Raw genomic sequence first — 23988 nt, 5'->3', positions numbered from 1 at the left:
ATATTCATTCCCTGACCCACAAAGTATATAAAGGCAGATTTTTTAAGAGCTATAGGAAAAAAAATTAGAAACATTTGAAAAATGCATGAAATGTTTATTTGAGTCGGTAGTACGGTTCACCTAATTAAATATTTAAAGATTTTTTCATGCAAATGTTGAACGTGTCTGCGCCTCAAATGCTCCATCCGCTAAGTCCAATTTTGGCATACTCTTTCCAACATTTCGGTAGATATCTCACGAATAAATGCTTCAATGTTGTCTTCCAATGCGTCAATTGGGCTTGTCTGCATAAACATGAGATTTTATATAGCCTCACAAAAAATAATCTAAAGGCGTTAAATCGCACGATCTAGGCCGCCACCGTCTTGAAACCACATGTCATACGAGTCAAGCTCTTGCATTTTGGGCAAAAAAAAAGTTGGATATCATCTCAAGATAGCACTCACCATTCACAGTTACTTTACGATTAGCACAATCTTTAAAGAAGTACGGTCTAATGTTGCCACCAGCCCATAAACCGCACCAAACTGTGACTTTTTCTGGATGCATTGGTAGCTATTGCAATGGTTCTGGATGATCTTCACGCCAAATCGAAAATTCTGCTTTTCTACTTACCCATTGAGCCAAAACTGAGCTTTGTCCTGAAAGAGTTGTTCGTTTGGAAGACGGTTCATGGTTAAATTATAGAACAAACTGAAGATGTTTGACAGTGAATCAAATCACGAAATGTGCGTGAGCGGGTTTAAACCAGTGTTGCCAAAAAGATTATAGGTAAAAAATCAGCCTTTATATTCTTGAGCGACTACAAAGGCGCTATGGCCGATCATCGACCGGAGGAGGCAATTGTTGGCGTTCGATAAGAGGTCAATGAGTACTTTGACAGGGATCATAACCGGACACTGTGCCATAGGCCACATGACGGCGCGCATGGGGATACCGTACAATGACTTCTGTAGGAGATACCTCGATGAGGAGCAGACTATTGAGCACTTGCTTTGTTCCTGTCCGCGTCTGCAGAGATTTTGGCTTTCCTTTATGGGGAGCCGTTTCTTCTGTGATCTGGGTGAACTTGTGAACGTACCTCTGGTATCTCTCCTGAGATTTGTTGAGGGAACAGGATGCTTCCGAAAAGGGAGTGAAATAGGCTCCGGCGTAGGTAGGTCCGTGCTTGCGTAGCGAAGGGCGGTTCTTCAGCTCCCGCTCGGGTTTTTTTCCACTCCTCCTGTCTTTTGTCTTTTTGTTTGTATTCGTGTATAACCTCTAGTAGGAGGTCTCACATTTTTTCTTTTTCTTCCCTTTCTCTCTCTAGGGTACCACAATGGCCAAAACCAGACCCAAAAATGGTCCACGTCGGTCTATATTTGCCATATAGACCAATATACCGACTTAAGGTTTTGGGCCCATACCTTGATCGGGTATGGGCCCATTACCCGATTTGCGTGAAATTTGGCACAATGAGTTGCGTTAGTCCTCTCGATTTTCGTACTTAGTATGGCAACGACTTAATGCTACATCTTATGCCCCTGGATATTGTGGCTACCCAAATTGCAGCTGTTGCAGATCTCTCAACAAGATGACTGAACTGTTCAAAATTCACCTGTTCTGGGTGCTGGGCCACAGAGATATTCCAGGGAATTCTAAAGCAGCCGAGCTTGCGAGACTAGGAACTACCCTACACACTCCAGGGATACTGGAATCTGTGGGCATGCCTCTAACGACATGTAAGCTAAGTTTTCAGGACCAGGCCCGAAGACCAACGAATGATAGATGGTCACAAAGAGGGGGATGTGAGCATTCCAAAACTATGTGGCCTCATCTAGACGCTAGAACAGACTTCTCGGATATTGTGTCCGTCATGACGGGTCACTGTCTAATCGGATGAAACATGCTGACAGACTGAAGTTTGCCAGTAACGAGTTTTGCAGAAGCTGTGAGGACATGTATGTGTATGTCCCGCACTGGAAGTCAGAAGGAGTTCCACTTTAGGCTCTCATTTATTTGAGAACCTGTGAGATTTAGCTGATGTAATTATTCGCAAGTTGTTGGGCTTTTTGACCGTTCTGGATGGCTCAACACAAGGAACTAGAAGGCATCTTCCTTCTTCTGTTCCTGCGGTATCACAATGGAGGAAAACGTCTAAGTGAGTGTGATGGCAGACTGTCACTTAAACCTGACCTAAACTATAGAAAAGGTCGGACAATATGAGAATAAAGCTGTCATATATTCCGATCCCGCGATTTGAGGTGCATTTATTACCCACTTTCGGCAAATTAGGCTCTTCGAGACCCGTGTTTAATATGGCGCAGATCGGTCTATTTTTGGATATAGCTGCCATATAAACCGATCTTCTTAAGGTCTTGAGTCAATAAAATGAGCATTTGTTATCCGATCTCGTTAAAAATTTAGCACACTGAGGTTTGATAGGTTTATCGACATTAATGCCTGATATGGTTCTGATAGGTCTGTTTTTGGATAAAGCTGTCATATACACCGATCTCCCGGTTTAAGTTCTGGTCTTTATAAGCGGATTTCGATGAAACTTGGTACAATCAGATGTATTTGACCCTTTCATGCCCTTTCCGAATATGATGGAGATCGGACTATATTTAGATATGGCTGCGTTATAGATCAATATTCTGTTTTACCATCTAATACCGTGAATTGTATTATATTCCTCGACTTCCATGCGAAGTTTGTTCCAAATTTCGATTTTTTCGCTATGGGTAAAGCAGAAACTGATCATAAAGTTCCATATCATTACATCATTACTTCATGAACCTCAAGAGATCGCAATTCTTATTCGATATGGCTAAAAGTTGTCACGATTTTCTACGTCTTCCAACAGATGTAAAACGTACGGTCTGAATCGGTCTCAAACCTGATATAGCTCTCTAGTAAAGCGATCTCCTTAGAATACTTCTCTTTAGAAGGTGCAATTGTTAATCGATTTGGCTGAAGATTTGCAAGATTACTTCTCGTGTACCTTTAACAGCCATCCTAATTAAAGGCCGCCATATCGCTCTACAACCATATAAGCCGATTACCCGATTTTACTCCTTCAGACCTTAGTGGGCGTGATTCTTATCCGTTTTGGCTAAAATTTCGCACGATTACTTCTGCTACCACATCCAAAATATATGGCCCAAATGATTTCATTACCCAATGTATGTCCTTTGAAAGCCAATCTCTCGATTTGACATCTTGAGCACCTAAAGTAGGCAATTATTTTCCAATTTTATAGAAAATCTATGGGGATTTCTTTTTATGACGCCCCATTATCCTGTTTTACTTTCTGCCAATAAACGAGACCGTGCAAAGAACTTGGCAAATGCGATCCGTGGTGGAGGATATACAGATTCCTTGTTTTTGCTTTAGAGTAGGAATGTTTACCTCTTGCGAACTTGAACATCTTTATCTTAAGGTTGTAATTTTACCCACCACTATAGGAGGGGGGGTTTACAAGTCTAGTCAATCCGCTTGTGGCACCTCCAAATATTGATCTGGCCATATGTATATAACAATTTGGATATAACTCGCAATTTATGTTGATTCTGCGAATTGACTTCATGAGCCTCTAGAAGTGGCAATTATAGCCCGATTTGGCTGAATTTTGCGCATAATGTTCTCTTACGATTTTCAACGATCGCGGTATATAAACAGATCTCCCAATTTTTTATCTTGAGCCCTAATTGTTTTCTGAATGGGCTGAAATTTTGTACGTAGTGTTCTGTTACAACTTCGGGACAACCATCGAGAGAAGTATGGTTCAAATCAGTCCATAAAGCTCCCATATAAACCTATCTCACGGGATGTCGCAATTGTTATTCGATTTCAAATTTTTCATGTAGTGATTTGTAGAGACTTCCAGCATGGATGGTTTGTTTTTTTTTACGTAACCAACAGGCAGGGGATGGCCCCTATATATGCAGTGCATTGCGTTGGCAATTAGGAAAGTTAAGGGTTGGAGGGGGGAAAGAGTTAGTAGTGTTTATTGATATTAGTCTCAAATTTCTGAACGTCAATGCCGGTGGGAAAGACTTTAGCCGAAAGTCGATTCCACATACGAATGGTTCGGGCGAAAAATGAATTTTCTCGGAAATGCATGGTTCGGTCGATTGGCAAATCAATTACAAACGGGTGTGAGTTCCTGGCAAGTCTTGTATTCCTGGTGAACATCCTAACGTCAGGGATAAGAAGACGAATATCCTTATATCACACGCCATGAAAATAACGATAGAGCAATACAATGCTAGCCACATTCCGACGATGTTCAAGAGAAGCAATAGAGTTGAATACTCTACTGTCCCCAATCAACACCATTGCTCTCCGTTGGACACGGTCAAGTAGCTTCAAGGATGATTCTGGAGCTCCTGCCCATATATGAGAGTTATATCTACATCCTCCTATTGAGAAGATCAAAAGAGGTGAAATATTGCTAGCACCGCTTAAGAAAGCCCAAACACTTGAATGCTTCTTTCGACACTTCGAATACGTGCTTTAACCAACGGACATCACATTGTATCTTCATCCCCAGAACATCAAGAGCATCTGACAGTTCGATAAATATCGAAGATTGAAATGGGTCAGTGAATTGATTGTGAGGCAAGAAACAGCATTGCGTCTTCTCTGCGTTAAAGTCTACTCTGTTCATTCTATCCCACTCGGAAATGGCCAACAAATCCTAGGCGAGCGTCTCATCCATAATGCGCCTCTTGTCCACAAATTCTTGAGGACTGGGCCTGTGGTCGAATTAATATGAATGACACAGACTACTGTCATCGGCAAATGAGTAGACTAGATTCGCAGTCTGATCCAATACATCGTCAATGAAAATAAGAAAAAGGGAAGGGTAATGGACAGAGCCTTGTGGCACACCTGCGGTCAATGTATACTCATCTGATGATAACCCATCTACAACAACTCGTATAGTGCGATCTCTGAGAAAGCTCGAAATAAATCGAACAAAGTTATTACCGACTCTAACAGCGACAAGCTTTGATAAAAGTGCACCGTGCCAGAACCTAGCAAATGCCTTTGAGATATCCAGCGCCACGACCATACTCTCACCAAACTGGTGGTTAGAGCGACACCATTTTTCCGATAAAAATGCCATTAGGTCTACCGTAGAGCGATTACTGCGGAACCCATACTGTCTGTCGCTAAGATGGCCATTGGACTCTAAGTATCTGACAAGATGATGGTTAACCATACTCCCCATAACCATGGAGAGTGCGGAGCATATCGCAATTGGCCGGTAATTCGCAGAGTTGTTGGCCCCACCTTTTTTGGTGATGGGCTGAACGTTCGCAACCTTCCAACGCGCCGGAAAAACTCCCACACGGTAAGCAAGGATGAAAAGGACAAGTGTTGATATACCGTCCGGGCCCAGAGATTTATTAGCATCGAGATCCGCAAGAACCCTTTCAACTCCACGTGTTCGAAAGAATATCTGAGGCATCGAACTAGGTACACTATCAATCACGGGGAGAGGTTGATTGCTAAACGGCAAGGAAGAAGTTCCTGCAAACATTTCAGCCAGTAGATTAGCCTTATCAACCGGTTCAGTGAATACCTGATCATCATTAACAAGAGTTGGGATTGCCGATAGGTTGCCCTTTACTCTTTTTACGAATGACCAAAAGCTCTTGCTTTCCCTCGGAGAAGCAATAACTTTGGCAAGAAGACGCTGTTCGTAAAGAAAATGTTCGTGTCTAAGTACTCTGGTACACGAAGTTTTTGCCTGTTTGCGCTGCATTTCGGTATTCGCATTTTTGTTCAGACGCCAAGTCCTAAATGCATCCTCTTTTGATCTGACAGCATCTCTGGCTGCCCGGTTAAACCAAATTTTATCTTTTGATTTAACAATGAATTCTTAGTCGGAATGAACAATCTCATTCCTTTTAATATTACTTCCTTCTACAGTTTTCACTTGGTTTGGCAGAAATTTCAACAAAGCTAATTTTGTGTTAACATTTAGCAGAATCTATGGTAGTGCGTTCCCAAGATTGGCCCCAGCATAACATGACCCACTTTTAATTGTTCAGCTCTTAATGCATTTGATTGCCACTACGGTGCGGATTTCGCTGAATTCCTGCTTTCCCTTACCGAATTCACGGCTCTACCAGTATCATTAAAGCGATTTATGATGCGGTACACACCTTTTTTAAGGTGTTTGAGTTCGCCAACAATAGCCGGTTGTGATTCCAGCCAAATAAACAGCAATCACACTATTGCATTTGAACTCCATCACGAATTACTTTCTTATTTAATCAAACTTAGAAACAAATGCTGGCTGGTGGCTTGTAAACAATATTCTTTAATAATTCAATACACAATTTCACACTCTGATTTAAAATTTTCTTTTCTTTATTTCAGCTGGTGGGCGGCAAAGGTCATGAATATCACTTCAAACATCGTACTTTGCCCCATGCACGTTCCCGTCGAAGTATCACTCACACACGTCTTCTCAAGAGTCATCCCATGGTAAGTGTAAATAACAATCGATTTTTCCACATCATTGCTATGGACGTAATTTTGAGCACGTTGACAAGCATATGTGTCAATGAGCAATGGCCAGTTAGGGGAGTTTCTTCACAATTGAATTGCAATCAAAACAATTTTATCATACATTTAAAGGTCAATTATTGTCACAGACATACTTTGGAAAATATTATATGAATTGTATGTATAGACGTCTGCAGAAGAAAGTAATAAGTAGCGCTGTACTATGAATATGAATGTCTAACTGGTTTCGAAAGTTTAGTGAAATCTGTCTGACAAGTTTTCTAAAAGTTCAATATTTATTTGTATTAATATTTAATATTGAATAAGCTTTTGACATTTTAAGAAACATGATCGAAAATTCAAAGAATTTCCTTAACCTTTAAAGAACTGTTCCCTGTGCCGCTATTTTTTTTTCTATTTCTTTTTAAATAAGGATATTTTAAAGAAAAATTACTAAGAAATGAAGACTTATTTCCCATGTTCCACAGCCACCATTATATCGTCTTTTTTTTTAATATTTTACATAATATATCTGCAGGTGACTAGCAATTCTTTGGTCTTTTTTCACCAAAGATTACGTAGCAAAACTTTACAATACAATTTCTCTTCTCACATGTTTTGCTTCATTGTATTGTGGAATAGCTTGAAGAGTCTTTGCTTACTGGCACTTCTCAACACAAAGGCAACATTGTGGAATCGCTCGTATTCTTGTTACACACAAATAAATTTGACTTCATGAAACCCTGATAACTTTAAACGCTTAAAGAGCGGAGAGTAATGTAATCTAACGAATGCGCCTTAATTTACATAACGGTAGGGAGATTTAATTAAATTAAAAGGAAATTTATCTTCAAAGGTTGATATTGAATTGCTCAAGGATGAGGTTGAGGATGTTAACCTTCAATTTAACCCAAAAGTATAATTTAGAATTTAATCCCAAAAGCTTGAATGTTTCGATAATCTTTTTTAAGGAGAAACATTTAAAGATAAGTATAAGATTATTTAAACCCTACACCTCTACTGTAGTAAAGGTCTGTTAAGAAAGTTCATCCCGCGCTTCTTTCATTCGGCGACGAAGCCCATTTTTGGCTCAATGGGTATGTAAATAAGCAGAATTGTCGATTTTGGAATGAAGATCAGCCAGAAGCATTGCAAGAGCTACCAATGCATCTAAAACAAGTACAGAGGCATTGAGCTCGGCCGGGCCAAACCTTGGATACCCATCACCTCGGGTATATATGTAAATCCTATTTCATTACAATCCATTGAAAATTGGATAACTTAAGCAACCAAATTCGGCACGGACATTGAGTGGTCTAATATATATGTCACTATTCAATTTTGTAGAACAAAATATTGGTCTTTTTAGCAGATATATCCAATTATAAACCGATCTGAACCATATTAAGGCCGGATATCGTGAGGCTTAGAAAAACTCACTGTTTCAAATTTCAGCGAAATCTTTTATGGGCTTCAGTCTCCTTATGGACAGATCGGTCTATATGGTAGCTATATCCAAATATAGTCCGATCTGAACCATATTTAGGTCGAATTTTGGGAGATCTTAACCTACTCACTGTTTCAAATTTCAGGGAAATCGGGTAATAAATAAAGCTTTTATTGGCTTCAGACCCCTTATCAGCAGATCGGTCTTTATGGCAGCTATATCTAAATATTGTCCGATCTGAACCGTATTTACATCAGATGTCGGGAGGCTTAAAATAACTCACTGTTTTAAAATTCAGCGAAATCGGGTAATAAATAAAACTTGTATGGCCTTCAGACCTTTTATCGGGAGATCAGTCTATATGGCAGCTATATCTAAATATAGTCCGATCTGAACCATATTTAGGTCAGATATCGGGAGGCTTAAAATAACCCACTGTTTTAAATTTTAGCGAAATCGGGTAATAAATAAAACTTTTATGGCCTTCAGATCCTTTATCGGGAGATTGGTCTATATGGCAACTATATCTAAATATGGACCGATCTAATCCATATTTAAGTCAGATGTCGGTAAGCTTAAAATAACCCTCTGTTGCAAATTTCAGCAAAATCGGGTACTAAATAAAGCATTTATGGGCTTCAGACCCTTTATCGGCAGATCGGTCTATATGGCAGCTACATCTAAATATAGTCCTATCTGGACCATATTTGGGTCCTCTGTTGAGAGGCCTAAAGCTACTGACTGTTTCAAATTTCAGCAAAATCGGGTAAAAAATGAAGCATTTATAGGCTTCAGATCCTTTATCGGCAGATCGGTCTATATGGCAGCTATATCTAAATATAGTCCGATCTGAACCATATTTAATTCAGGTGTTGGGAGGCTTAAAACTGCGCACTATTCCAAATTTCAGCGGAATTGGGTAAAAAATAAAGCTATTATGGCCTTCAGACCCCTTATCAGCAGATCGGTCTATATGACAGCTATATCTAAATATTGTCCGATCTGAACCGTATTTACATCAGATGTCGGGAGGCTTAAAATAACTCACTGTTTTAAAATTCAGCGAAATCGGGTAATAAATAAAACTTGTATGGCCTTTAGACCCTTTATCGGGAGATCGGTCTTTGTGGCAGCTATATCTAAATATAGTGCGATCTGAACCATATTTAGGTCAGATGTCGGGGGGCTTAAAATAACCCACTGTTTTAAATTTCAACGAAATCGGGTAATAAAACAAGCTTTGATGGAATTCAGACCCTTTATCGGGATATCGTCTATATGGTAGCTATATCTAAACATAGCCTTAAAATAACCCACTGTTTCAAATTTCAGCAAAATCGGATGAAAAATAAAGTTTTTATGGGCATTGGACCCTTTATCGGAAATTCGGTCTATATAGCAGCTATATCCAAATATGGTCCGATTTGACCCGATTTGACTTTTTTTTGTGGGGCTATGTTAAAGCTCATGTCTATACAGACAAGACCGCTTCAATTTCTTCAATTGACGTATAGGAAGACAACATTGAACCATGTATTCATGAGATACCGGCCGATATGTTGGAAAGAGTATAATTGGACTAATTTGATGGACCATTTGAGGCGCAGTCACGGTCAACATTTGTATGAAATAATCTTCAAACATTAAATTATATGGACCGTACTATCAATTCAAATTAAGATTTCATGCATTTTTCTGAATTTTATGTGTTTGTTTTTTGAAAAACTTTCCTATAGCCCTTTAAAAAAATTGCCCTTTATTTGCACATGTGCTCATGAAATTTTTGCATTACGGAAAAGGAGCAAGCATCTCACATGTCAATGATTTAATTTTAAACTGAATGACAACAGGCCTCCCTTTTTTCAATGATAAGAGGCCTCCTGAGCCCGAACGGCGTGCCGCAGGGCGTCACCTCTTTGTGGAGTAGTTTTTACATGGCTGCCGTACCAAATGGTACAGTACCTCACAAATGTCGCCAGCATTAGGAAGGGATAACCACCGCTGAAAATTTTTTACATGTTCTCGCCAGGATTCGAATCCAGGCTTTCAGTTTCTTAGGCGGACACGTAAACTTCTGCGCTACGTGCTAAGTTCGGCCGGGCCGAATCTTATATACCCTCCACCATGGATCGCATTTGTCGAGCTCTTGCCACGGTATCTCTTTTTAGGCAAACAAAGGATAAAAGAAAAGACTTGCTATGTTATTGGAACAATATCAATTTATGGTTCATTTCAGACCATAATTGACCTGAATATTGGCAATAAATGTGCCTTTTATGGGCCCAAGATACAAAATCGAGAGATCGGTCTATATGGCAGCTAAATATATCCAAATCTGGACCGACGTGGGCCGTGTTAAACAAGGATGCCGAGAGGCCTAACACAACTCACTGTCCCAAATATCAGCAAAAGGGATGATTAATGTGACTTTGATGGACCTAAGACCTTAAATCGGCAGGTCGGTATTTCGGTATATGGACCCTATATCAAGATATGGTCCGATATATCCTCATACTAGAGTGAAGTTTCAGCAAAAGGTGAACCATGCAGCTATTCGAGGGACCGTCGACCTTGCGTCACACTACTTCTCTAGGAAAGGATCGGCCGAGGAAACTCAGCCTTCAGTGAAAAAGATAAACAAATAAGAGCGTGCTAAGGTCGACCGGGCCGAATCTTGGGAACACACCTCCATGAAGGGCATAATTTTATTCCACATACCAAACTTTTGTCAAGCCAGCTAAAATGAAAGCTTCTAGGAGCCGAACAAGGATGATCGAGAGACCGGTTTATATGGGAGCTATATCAGGTTATAGACTGATTTCTACCGTATTTGGCACAGTTATTAAAAGTCATAACAGAACACCACATGCAAAATTATAGCCAAATCGGACAAAAATAGCGCCTTATAAAGGCTAAAGAAGCCAAATCGGGAGATCAGTTTATATGGGAGCTATATCAGGGTATAGACCGATTTGGACCGTACTACGCATAGTTGTTGGAGGTGATAACAGAACACTACATTCAAAATTTCAGCCAAAGCAGTCAAAAATTGCGGATTCCAGCGGCTCAAAAGTCAAATCGTGAGATCGGTTTATATGGGAGCTATATGAGGTTATAAACCGATTCGGACCGTACTAGGCACAGTTGTTGGATGTCATAACGGAACACCACGTACTAATTTTCAGCCAAATCGGACAAAAATTGGAGCTTGTATGGGCTCAAGAAGTCAAATCGGGAGATCGGTTTATATGGGAACTATATCAGATTATAGACCGATTTGGTCCGTATTTGTAAAAATTATTAAAAGTCATAACAGAGGAACGTACGCAAAATTTCAGCCTAATCTGACAAAACTTTCAGCTTGTAAGGGCTCAAGAAGTCTAATCGGGAGATCGGTTTATATGGGAACTATATCAGTTTATAGACCGATTCGGACCGACACTTGACAGAACACCACATGCAAAATTTCAGCAAAATCGGACAAAAATTGCAGCTTCCATGGGATCAAGTAATCAAATCGGGAGATCGGTACTTAGCACATGTGTTAGAAGCCGTAATGAAACACCACGAGCAAATTTTTAGCCAAATCGGACAAAAATAGCAGCTTGCAAGGTCACAAGAAGTCATATCGTGAGATCGGTTTATATGGGAGCTATATCAGGTAATAAACCGATTCGGACCGTACTTGGAAGTCATAACGGAACACCACGTGCAAATTTCGCGTTCGATATTCGTACGAAGTTCATCAATCGTCGCTGGCTTGTTGGCGTAGACCAAAGACTTGGCATAGCCTCACAGCAAATAGTCTAACAGTGTCAAATAGCACGAACGAGGCGACTAATCAACTGGACCATTTCGTGTGATAACACGTTCTCCAAACTTGGTTTCCAATAAATTGATTGTGACATTCGTTGTGTGGCTTGTGACACAGTCCTGTTGAAACGACATGTCTTCCAAGTCCATATCATCCAAAGGGGTCAACAAAATTCTATTAATTTTGAGCTGTAGCGATTCCCATTCACAGTAATGTGCCGGTCTTGAGCATCACAGAAGAAGAACGTCCCAATGACGCCGCCGGCCCATAAACCGAAATAAACCGTATTTTTTCGGGATGCACTCATGAAGTACATATAGATTGCTGTCTGACCAATAAAGCCTATTTTGCTTATTGAGGAAAACATTCAGCCAGAAATGAGCCTCATAGCTAAATTGGACGTAGCGCTCTTAACGATGAGGCCACTGACTCCGAATTTTGGCTATAAATTCTAATAATTTCGACTTGTTGTTGGCTCGTATATCTTTCCATCATCAAATGGCAAACCTTACTGAAAAGAAATGTCAAAAGAGCTCTTACTGTGCCTATCGATCTACTTTTTTGTAGCTTCCCTGAAAAAATCCTGTATGTATTTCTACCAACATATGATAAACATATTAAATATTGTGGATCCGAAAAAGATCAAAGGCCCTGGGCAACTTTGTTCCACTAGCCGAACGTAGTATAGCGTTCCAAGCGCCTTGATCTTCAGCTAATTCTATAATCTCTGACACCAAGTTTCGAGGTGTCTCCCACCACTTGATCTTTCCATGGGGCTTTTGGTTTTCCCGGTTTGCGTTTACCACCGTGTTTGCCATCAAAATACTTCTTTGCTGGAACTTCTTCATCCATTCTTACAACATGACCTAGCCAAAGCAGCCGTTGTATTTTGATGCGCGTAGCTATGCTATCGTCGTCATACAGCTCATATAGCTCGTGGTTTATATGTCGCCTATATTCTCCATTATCACAAACTGCTCCATATATTTTACGAAGAATCTTTCTCTCAAATACTCCAAGCACTGTCTCATCTGCTTTCATAAGTACCCATGCTTCAGAACCATATAACAGCACGGGTAGTATCAGTGTCTTGCATAGTGTTATCTTCGCCTGTCGAGAGGTGGCCTTGCTTACTTAGTCCAAAGTAACATCTATTTGCCAGTTTTATTCTTCGCTAAATCTCAAAACTGGAAACGAAAACTTTCTCCATTTTCGTTATCTGCTCGGTTGTGCAAGGCTTTTTGGAAGTTGAAACCATCCATTTCGTCTTATCTCCATTTACTATTTACTGCCAGACCCATTTTCACTGACTCTCTTTCGATTCTTTCAAAGGCTGCAGTTACTACTTCCGGTGACCGACCTATGATATCGATGTTGTCGGCATAGGCGAGTAGCATTGGTTCTTTTGTGAATATTAAAGAGATCACTTGTCTGAAACCTCGTTTGGTATTAAGTGGTTCGGAGAGAGGCTACCGTAGCGCAAAGGTTAGCATGTCCGCCTATGACTCTGAACGCCTGGGTTCGAATCTTGGCGAGACCATCAGAAAATATTTTCAGATGTGGTTTCCCCCTCCTAATGCTGGAAACATTTGTGAGGTACTATACCATGTAAAACTTCTCTCCAAAGAGGTGTCGCACTGCGGCACGCCTTTCGGACTCGGCTATAAAAAGGAGGCCCCTTATCATTAAGCTTAAACTTGAATCGGACTGCACTCATTGATATGTGAGAAGTTTGCCTCTGTTCCTTAGTGGAATGTTCATGGGCAAAATTTGTGTTTGAGATTCTTTCCTATTCTTACTGAGGAACTCGTATCAGCAAGTGTCATCCTGCTGAGTCTTACTAATTTTGCAGGGATACCAAACTCAGACATGGCTTGAAAGCGGCTTTGTAGTCAACAAAGAGACGGTAGGTGTTGATTTGTCCTTCTCGGGTCTTTTCCAGGATTTGGTGCAGTGTGAATATCTGGTCTAGGGTGGATTTACAAGGTCTAAAGCCGCATTGATGGGGCCCAATTATCTCATTGACTTTAGGTTTTAATCTTTCACACAGTACACTCGAGAGCGTCTTGTATGCGATGGGCCGGAGACTTTTTCGTCTGTAGTTGGCACATTGCGTCTTGTCCCCTTTCTTGTGTACGGGATATAGTATGCTGAGGTTCCAATCATCGCGTATGCGTTCTTCTAGCCGTTCTTCAGTGTGTCGCCTCCGGTCTTAAGTAGTTCAGCGGGTAACCCGTCGGCTCCTGCTGCCTTGTTGTTCTTTAGTCGGGTCACTGCTACTTGGACCTCATTCTGACTAGGAGGTAAACATTCTATATCATCATCAGGGATTGGTTCTGCGGTATACTCTTTGCCGCCAACGTCGGACACTAGCAGTTGGGTAAAATGTTCTTTTCATATCCTCAGCATGTTATCTGTATCAGTTACCAGATTTCTTTTTGGTTTCTGCAGGAGCATGTGCCTCCACCAAAGCCATCGGTTTGATATTTAATTCTTTGGTAGAATTTCCAGACTTCAAAAAAAGAAGAAAAAAAAATTGTAATAGGTACTTGGGGGTGTAGGGACCACTTACGTAATATAATGATCAACTCATAGTTGGTGACGGTAATTAAAACCATAACCAAATTGATATCTCCCTCTTTCTCTCCATTTTCAGATTCATACTGCTGTTCAGCAGCCTGGTTTCAAGCGTGTTAAGCGGGGTCTACGACCAGCTGTACATGCGATTCATGGCCTAAAATTTGATGCTACCTACAATACACAATCGAGTACGGAGAGCACCGAGCCCACAGATCCTTACTTTCCATTTCAATGGTATTTGAAAAATACCGGTCAAAATGGGGGCAAAGCCCGATTAGATTTAAATGTTCAGGCTGCTTGGGATCAAGGTATCACCGGGAAAAATGTTACAACCGCAATAATGGATGATGGTAAGTATCGCAAGGGGATCATACACAAAATCTCTATGATATCGTATCTCATACTCCATGAAATATTTGTTCTTCTTTTTATTTTTAGGTGTCGATTATATGCATCCGGATCTTAAATTTAATTATGTAAGTAATTTTAGCTATACATTGTTTTATTACATTTACTTAAGCTCTTGGAACACATCCTATTGTTTGCAAGCAATAAAATTGTTCTTGTTCATCATATGTAAATATCAACAATGATTTTATTAATATCTTCAATGGTGATTTATATGAATACAAGCAAGATATTTGTTTACCTACCACCTACCATACTTAGCCGTATGAAACAAATTAATTTTGTCGCCACTCATGTTAAAAGAATATTTATGTCTGCTGTATTATGGTGGTTTTGTAATAAATAAGTGCTTAAAATATGTTTCAATTGCGTCATAGAAAATTTTAGCTAATTAAATCCAATACTTGTAACATCCAATGGAGTGGGTTAATAAAAAGTGTCATAAACAAGACCAGATACCATATCAGACTGTTTACCATATTTTTAGTGAACTAAGGTTTTTTATTTTAAAAGAACTGGCTTTGAAATCTAAGTTTAGGATAGTGAACTAAAGTTTTGTATTATTAAAGAACTGGTTTTAAAATCTTAGGTTGGGAAAGGGTTTCAGTCCATTGTAATACCACAGCAACAGGAAAACGAAGATGCCATAGTTCTTACCGTTGCACCATCCAGATCAATTTTCAAAGCCCAGCAACTTGCGAATGTTTACATCCGCTTAATCAGACAAGTTCTCAAAGAAATGCGAACTTTAAGTGGAACTCCCTCTTAGTGTTACTGCGGGAAACACATACAACAGATATTCTTCCTCGATGTCCTCACAGTCTATGCAACAGTCGTTACTTGAAATCTTCATTCTGCCAGCATGACATGACGGACATAAAGACTGATACGTCTGTTCTAGCCAGCGACAGCAAAGCTGTAGACCTCTTCAAGTCTAGATTAGGCCACATAATTCTGGAATGTTCACATCCCACAATTTGTGACCATCTGTCATTCGTTGCTCTTCGGGACAGATCCTGAAGACTTAGCTTACAGGTCACTAAAACGCATACCCACAGATTCCAGTTTCCCTGGAATGTGTAAGGTAGTTCCTAATCTCTCAAATTCGTCTGTCCTACAATTCTCTGAGATGTCTTGGCACCCAGAAAAGTTGAATTTTTAACTATCTCGTTAGGAGATCTACAACAGTTGAGAGCGGGTTTTAAATTCAGAAAAATGTTCCTCAAAGATTTAATGGCTCTCTGAGAAGATATTTATGCCTGTTGTTGTTAAGGCTTTCTATCTCAGCCATTCCAGCACTTCTTTAATTGCAAGGATCTCCGCTACTCTGGTGATATCGGCTCGCCTTCTCGATATCACCAGTCCTACAGAGTGCACCCCAAATCCTACCCGATCTTCTAATTTGGAAACATCCGTACAGAAGTCTACGTTAATTCTATTGCCAGGGTTATTGTAGTTCCAATCGGTTTTATCGGGGATAGTAGTGGAGTAAATGAAAATTTTTGACCATGAATATTCCGCAAGGAACCGGAACAAACTTCTTACATATCAATGAATGCAATCCGATTCAAGTTTAAGCTCAATGATAAGTGGCCTCCATTTTATATCCGAACGGCGTGCCGCAGAGCGACACCTCTTTGGAGAGAAGTTTTACATGGCATAGTACCTCAAAAAGATTGCCAGCATTAGGAGGGGGATACCAAATGAAAATTTGCAAATGTAAATTTTGCCCATGAACTCACATATCAATGAGTGCAGTCCGATTCAAGTTTAAGCTCAATGATAAGGGACCTCCTTTTTATAGCCGAGTCCGAAAGGCGTGCCGCAGCGCGACAACTCTTTGGAGAGAAGTTTTGCATAGCATAGTACCTCACAAATGTTGACAGCATTAGGAGGGGAAAACTACTGCTGAAAATTTTTTCTAATGGTCTCGCCAGGTTTCGACCCAAGCGTTCAGAGTCATAGGCGGATATGCTAACCTCTGTGCTACGGTGGCCTCCAGGAGGGGAAAACCACCGCTGAACATTTTTTCTAATGGTCTCGCCAGGATTCGAACCCAGGCTTTCAGTGCCATAAGCGGACATGGTAACCTCTGCGCTACGGTGGAGTAGAGTACATTTTATCAAAAAGCGGCTCGACTCCATACTGCCTGGAACAATGGGCATTGTACTACGAATAACGCAGTGTCCGCAGCCGTCGCATGACCAAAGAGAAAGCTGCTTAAGCCTCACATCATTAAATTCAGTGGTTAGATGGTGAGGACTTCTGAAACGCCGTCCACCAGACCAAAACACTATATAAGACTATGGGTTTGACAACTTTTGCAGACACCCAGGCTATCTTGCGGGTGTAAATGGCAAAAGGTGAATTTCTTGCCCTCTCCAAAATGTTTGATTTGAAGTTCAATTTTCCGTCCAGCAAAACACCCAGGTATTTTGCGTTTTCAGTAAATAGACCATTCTCTCCTCCCAAGGAGACAGGTGCCACTTTGAGAAACTTGAACCAACTGCTGAAGAGAACAACATCCCTCGTAGACGGATTAAGGACTGGAGTACTTTCGGTAGCCCACTCCGCAGTATTTAAAAATAGAGATATTGAGCTGAAACTTTGCACAGATTCTTGTTTTGTCCATAAGCAGGTTAAGTTCGAAGATGGGCTATACCTTGATATAGCCCCCATATAGACCGATCCGCCGATTTAGGGTCTTAGGCCCATAAAAGCTACATTTATTATCAGATTTTGCTGAAATTTGGGACAGTGGGTTGTGTTAGGCCCTTCGACATCCTTCATCAATTTGGCTCAGATCGGTCCAGATTCGGATATAGCTGCCATATAAACCGATCTCTCCAGTTAAGGTCTTGGGCCCATCAAAGACGCATTTATTGTCCGATTTTGCTGAAATTTGGGACAGTGAGTTAAGTTAAGCCCCTCGACATACTTCTGCAATATGGAAAAGATCGGTCCAAATTTGGATATAGCTGCCATATAGACCGATCCGCCGATTTAGGGTCTTAGGCCCATAAAAGCCACATTTATTTTCCAGTTTTGCCAAATTTTGGGACAGTGAGTTGTTTGTCTCAGATCGGTCCAGATTTGGATATAGTTGCCATATAGACCGGACTCTCGATTTAAGGTTTTGGACCCATAAAAGCCCATTTATTGTCCGATGTCAGCGAAATTTGGGACAGTGAGTTAAGTTAAGCCCCTCGACATACTACTGCAATATGGCACAGATCGGTCCAGATTTGGATATAGCTGACCGATCTCTCGATTTAAGGTTTGGGACCAATAAAGGGCGCATTTATTGTCCGATGTCATTGAAATTTGCGACAGTGAGTTCGACATTCTTCTTCAATTTGTCTTAAATTGGTCTAGATATGGATATGCCAAAGATCGGTCCAGATTTGGATATAGCTGTTATATAGACCGATCTCTCGATTTAAGGTCTTGGGCCCATCAAAGGCGCATTTATTGTCCGATTTCGCCGAAATTTGGGACAGTGAGTTGTTTGGCTCAGATCGGTCCAGATTTGGATATAGCTGCCATATAGACCGATCTCTCGAATTAAGGTTTCGGGCCCATAAAATGCGCATTTATTGTCCGATGTTGGCGAAATTTGGTACAGTGAGTTGAGTTAAGCGTAGATCGGTCCAAATTTGGATATAGCTGCCATATAGACCGATCCGCCGATTTAGGGTCTTAGGCCCATAAAAGCCACATTTATTTTTCGATTTTGACAAATTTTGGGACAGTGAGTTGTTTGGCTCAGATCGGTCCAGATTTGGATATAGCTGCCATATAGGCCGGACTCTCGATTTAAGGTTTGGGGCTCATAAAAGGCGAATTTTTTGTCCGATGTCAGCGAAATTTGGGACAGTGAGTTGTGTTAGTCCCTTCGACATTCTTCTTCAATTTGGCTCAGATTGGTCTAGATATGGATATAGCTGCCATATAGACCGATCTCTCGATCTAAGGTTTCGGGTCAATAAAGGGCGCATTTATTGTCCGATGTCGCCGAAATTTAGGACAGTGAGTTGTGTTAGGCCCTTGTACATTATTCTTCAACTTGGCTCAGATTGGTCTAGATATGGATATAGCTGCCATACAGACCGCTATCTCGATTTAAAGTCTTGGCCCCATAAAAGGCGCATTTATAATCGGATTGAAATTTGACACAATGACTTATGTTAGGCTTTTCGAAACCGTGTCGTATATGATTCAGATCAGTTTACTTTTAGATATAGCTACTAAAAAGGCCAATATTTTTCTACACACAATTGAACAATGACTTGTACTCATTAGTATTTGGTTCAAATCGGAACATATTTCTATATAGCTGCTATGGGGCATACGGTATGCATTTTTCACCGGATTGTGGTGGGTATCCAAAGTTCGGCCTGGCCGATTTTTAACGCTTTTTACTTGTTTTTCATTGGTATAAGCGGCATTCTGTGGGGTAAAAGCTCATTTTAGAGAAGTTTAACATGACAGAAAACCTCATATATGCCACCAGCCTGAGTGCTGATGTAGGTCAGGTTAGACGATCACTTAGACGATCTGCATTCAGTTGTGTTTCCTGGCTAGCAAAGGGCAAACATTTTGAAGGCTTTATGACTCCATCCTTCTTCCAGGAACATGGTAATGCAAATTTTATCCCTTAAGGAACAGGGGCAAACTTCTCACATATCAATGAGTGCAGTCCGATTCAAGTTTAATCTCTAAGATAAGGGCCTCCTTTTTATAGCCCAGTCCGAACCGCGTGCCGCAGTGCGAAACTTCTTTGGAGAGAAGTTTTACATGGCATAGTACGTCACATATGTTGCCAGTATTAGGAGGGGAAAACCACCGCTGAAAAATTTTCTGATGATCTCGCCAATATTCGAACCCAGGCGTTCAGCGTCATAGACTGACATGCTAACCTCTGCGCTAGGGTGGCCTCCGTTAATATGGGCCGTATATTTCTCCAACACATTTGCGACTGCGTAAACTTTACTTTCATTTAGGAGAGTTCAAACACCGGTTGTGCCTTTTTGTAAACACGAGTAGCCTTAACTTCCTTTCTCCAGGCTTTAACTTCCTTCTATCCGTTTGGATACATCCACACATTTCCTCATTCACATTTTAAGATTATTGCGCTTATGGGCTGTCGTCAGACAGGAAACCGGAAACACCACAAGTAGCTGCTTTTGACATTCGATGAGAATAGCTTGGTGAACAAGTATATTCTTGTAATTCCTCAACTTTTTCCCCATTAAACTGCCACAAATTAAAATCGTCAATTACTTCTGTAGCAATTCAACATGTCTTCATCAAGTTAGAGCCAATTCTTTCTATTTAAAAGTCTCATAGCAACATCTAACCAACAATTGATATGTTTGTGTGTTGCAAGAAAGCCTCATCCGTTAAATGGCTTGCAAAGAACGAATAAACGAACCGAACTGAATTATATCCCTTGGCTGAAATAAATCATAAAAAGCATTTCCATAAAAACAGATTAAATATGAATAATGATGCAAGCGCTAGTTCGAAGCGACTAAAGATTGCGCGTATTTGAAAAGTGAACTGAACCTAAGTCAACGCTCACCATCTTCATCGTTTGCTGTCTTTGCGGCCCAAACATACCCCATAAAGGCAAGAACTCAAAATGCCATTAAAACGAACAAAATCTGCTTAAAACGAAATCATCTTAAGTGTAATAGGATTCTCTTAGGAAGTACTTAGAATTGGACCCTGGAGGGAGCAAAAGAAATGCACATTTGTGAACAATTTTTATTGCGTTTAAAACTCACGTTTGCGAATTGTTGGGTTAATAAATACTTATTAAATGGGGCTAGTTAGAAGGTTGTGTAAACGCATATTAGAATAAGCATGTTGAGAAAAGAGAAAAAAAGTTTTTGATATAGGATGGTTAATATAAATTGACCTTTGACATTGTGTTTAAAATTATATGGCGTTGCAAAACCATAGTAAACAAAAAGAAGTTAAAATTTGAAGCTATTGCTACTTCGGCACGTGCGCTTGTTTCTAATGTTGTAGAATTGTGTTATCAAGTGAAGATGGTAGGTGTAAATGTTTTCCCTGTTACCATACAACCACCCACGCTTTCATATATAGAACAAGTATAAGTGTGTTAAGTTCGGCCGGCCGAATCTTATATACCCTCCACCATGGATAGCATTTGTCGAGTTCTTTCCCGGTATCTCTTTTTAGATACCCTCCACCATAGGATGGGGGTATACTAATTTCGTCATTCTGTTTGTAGCTACTCGATATATTCGTCTGAGACCCCATAAAGTATATATATTCTTGATTGTCGTGATATTTTATGTCGATCTAGCCATGTCCGTCCGTCTGTCTGTCGAAAGCACGCTAACTTTCGATGGAGTAAATACTTCTTATCAGTGTAGGTCGGTTCGGATTGTAAATAGCCCATTTATAGGTTCATGTTTTGACATAGCTGCCATATAAACCGATCGTGGGTCTTGACTTCTTGAGCCTCTAGAGGGCGCAATTCTCATCCGATTGGAATTAAATTTTGCACGACGCGTTTTGTTATGATATACAACAACTGTGCGAAGTATGGTTCAAATCGGTTCATAACCTGATATAGCTGCCATATAAACCGATCTTGGGTCTTGACTTCTTGAGCCTCTAGAGGGCGCAATTCATATCCGATTGGAATGAAATTTTGCACGACGTCTTTTGTTATGATTTCTTACAACTGTGCCAAGTATGGTTTAAATCGGTCCATAACCTGATAGAGCTGCCATATAAACCGATCTTGGGTCTTGACTTCTTGAGCCTCTAGAGGGCGCAATTAGTATCCGATTTGCCTGAAATTTTGTACTACGGATCCTCTCATGACCATCAATATATGTATTTATTATAGTCTGAATCGGTCTATAGCCTGATACAGTTCCCATATAAATCGATCTCTCTATTTTACTTCTTGTTTTGCCTAAGAAGAGATGCCGGGAAAAGAACTCGACAAATGCGATCCATGATGGAGGGTATATAAGATTCGGCCCGGCCGAACTTTGCACGCTTTTACTTGTTTAAATTCTATACTTTCAATTCCGTTAGCGACTGTTTTGATGGCCCAAGTCTCATCGTATAAGCACAATCATATCTGTTGGAAGTTCGAAGTTCGTATACCGACTATTCTATCATGAATTATAGTCAGTGTTAAGTAATCAAAGACTTAATCCAGTATTCCCGGTGTTTAATTTCGCCCCAGTGGGGGGTATTTAAAACAAGTAAAATCGTGGTAAGTTCGGCCGGGCCGAATCTTGGGAATTCGCCTCCAAGATTCTGTTAACAATTTATACAAAAATAAAATTAGTTGAAGGGCATACATACCATACTTCTTTCGAAACAGCAAACATTAAAGTTTCTGGGAACCGTACCAGGATAATCGAGAGCTATATGAGGTTATAGACTGATTTGGAACGTTTTTTGGCAAAGTTGTTGGAAGAAGTAACAGCATGCTTAATTTCAGCCAAATCGGAAAAAATTGCATTTTGTAAGGACTCACGAAGTCAAATCGGGAGATCGGTTTATATGGGAGCTATGTCAGTACTTGGCACAGTTGTTGCAAGTCTTACCGGAACATTTAATGCAAAATTTCAGCCAAATCGGACAAACATTGTGGTTTTCAGGGACTCAAGAAGTCAAATCGCGACATCGGTCATAATGGGAGCTATATCTAAATCTGAACCGACATGGCTGATTTGGAATCCCTATCGACCTACATCAATAGTAAGTATCTGTGCGGAATTTCAAGCGGCTTGCTTTACGCGTTCAACAGCTATCGTGATTTCGACAGAGTGACGAACATGGCAAGATCGACTCAGAATGTTGAGTCGATCAAGAATATATATCCTTTATAGGGCCTTAGACGAGGTGTTACAAATGGAATGACTAGATTAGTATACCGACATCTTATGATGGTAGGTATAAAAACAAGTAAAAGCGTGGCCGAGTCTGAGATCAGAACATGAAATCCACATAGGATTTTTTGAATGCTTGGATAAGAATTGCTCCCTCCAGATGCTCCAGAAGTAAATTCGAAAGATCGGTTTATATGGGAGCTATATTAGGTTTTGGACTGATTCAAAACATAATTGATATATCTCCTGGAAGTCATAAGCCTAGTGCAAAATTTCGGATGAGAATTGTGCTCTCAAGGTGTATGTTCGGGAGATCGGTTTATATGGGAGCTATATCAGGTTTTAGACAGAGTAGAACCATACTTAGCACAGTTAATGGAAGTCATAACAAGACATCTCATGCAAAATTTCAAGCCGCTGATTATACTGTTTCGGATGTTAACGTCAGCCGGACAGACGGGTGGACTGACAGATATGACTAGATCGACTTAAAATGTCACTACGATCAAGAATATATATACGTTATGGGTTCTTAGACGCATATTTCGAAGTGTTACAAACGGAATGATGAAATTAGTACATCCCCAATCCTATGGTGGAGGGTATAACAATGTGTTTCAAACTCGCAGAATTGAAAGCGTTTTTGATGGCGTGAGTAATGACTGCGCAGTACTTTCTTCTTTTACCCTTTGCCATAATGGCATTTCAACAGTCTCCATTACGAGTCTGATCGCATCGACTGTTGATGTAGCTTACCGGAAGCCGTATTGTCTTTTTTGGAAATTCCATTTAAAGATCATAGCAAGTAATGATGGTCTCAGTTTCATTGCATGCTTTAGAGCTCTGGTTCGGTATGAAATTCGGCCTGGCGTTTTTTCTTTTTGTCCTTTATGTTCTGACAGAGATTAACAATTTCTTCTTCCGATATATCCACTTCGTGTTGTTGGCCATTTAGAGCTACGTGTACCCAAGGTTCTCTAGAAAAAAATATCTTCACAATCGTGAAAGTACATACACACACAGCAAATACCCATGTTGTTTGCGGCGATTTCCTCCCTTTCAGCTTAGACATTAAAACCTGCTATGCTTTACACTACGAGTTTGAGTCAGCTTCCCGTATCTCCTATATTTTGTAGGGCTACATCTGCCCTTGCTATAGCATCTAGTAGAATTCTGCCTCTGTCGATTGTCCTCCGACTTCCCCAATCTATTGCGCAGGCATTGAAGTCTTCCCCTATAAATACAGGTCTGTGAAGGCTCATCATCATTAAATATATGATCAATGATCTCTTCGAACTCGCCTTGTGGGATGTTAGGAGATATGTAACAGCTGTATAAATATATAC

General features: G+C 40.4%; 1 protein-coding gene across 1 annotated transcript in view; it reads left to right on the top strand.

The window, feature by feature from the left end:
* LOC106093803 (neuroendocrine convertase 2) overlaps positions 1 to 23988 on the top strand; it is a 285569-nt gene that overhangs the window by 234467 nt on the left and 27114 nt on the right. The window contains exons 2-4 of the mRNA XM_059362481.1: positions 6376 to 6483; positions 14422 to 14695; positions 14784 to 14821. Of these exons, the coding sequence (XP_059218464.1) occupies positions 6376 to 6483; positions 14422 to 14695; positions 14784 to 14821 (420 nt within the window). The remainder of the gene's footprint in view (positions 1 to 6375; positions 6484 to 14421; positions 14696 to 14783; positions 14822 to 23988) is intronic.

The sequence above is a fragment of the Stomoxys calcitrans genome, chromosome 2 (genome assembly GCF_963082655.1).
Source record: "Stomoxys calcitrans chromosome 2, idStoCalc2.1, whole genome shotgun sequence".
Lineage (NCBI taxonomy): Eukaryota > Metazoa > Arthropoda > Insecta > Diptera > Muscidae > Stomoxys > Stomoxys calcitrans.
This window is presented reverse-complemented; position numbering and strand designations above follow the sequence as displayed.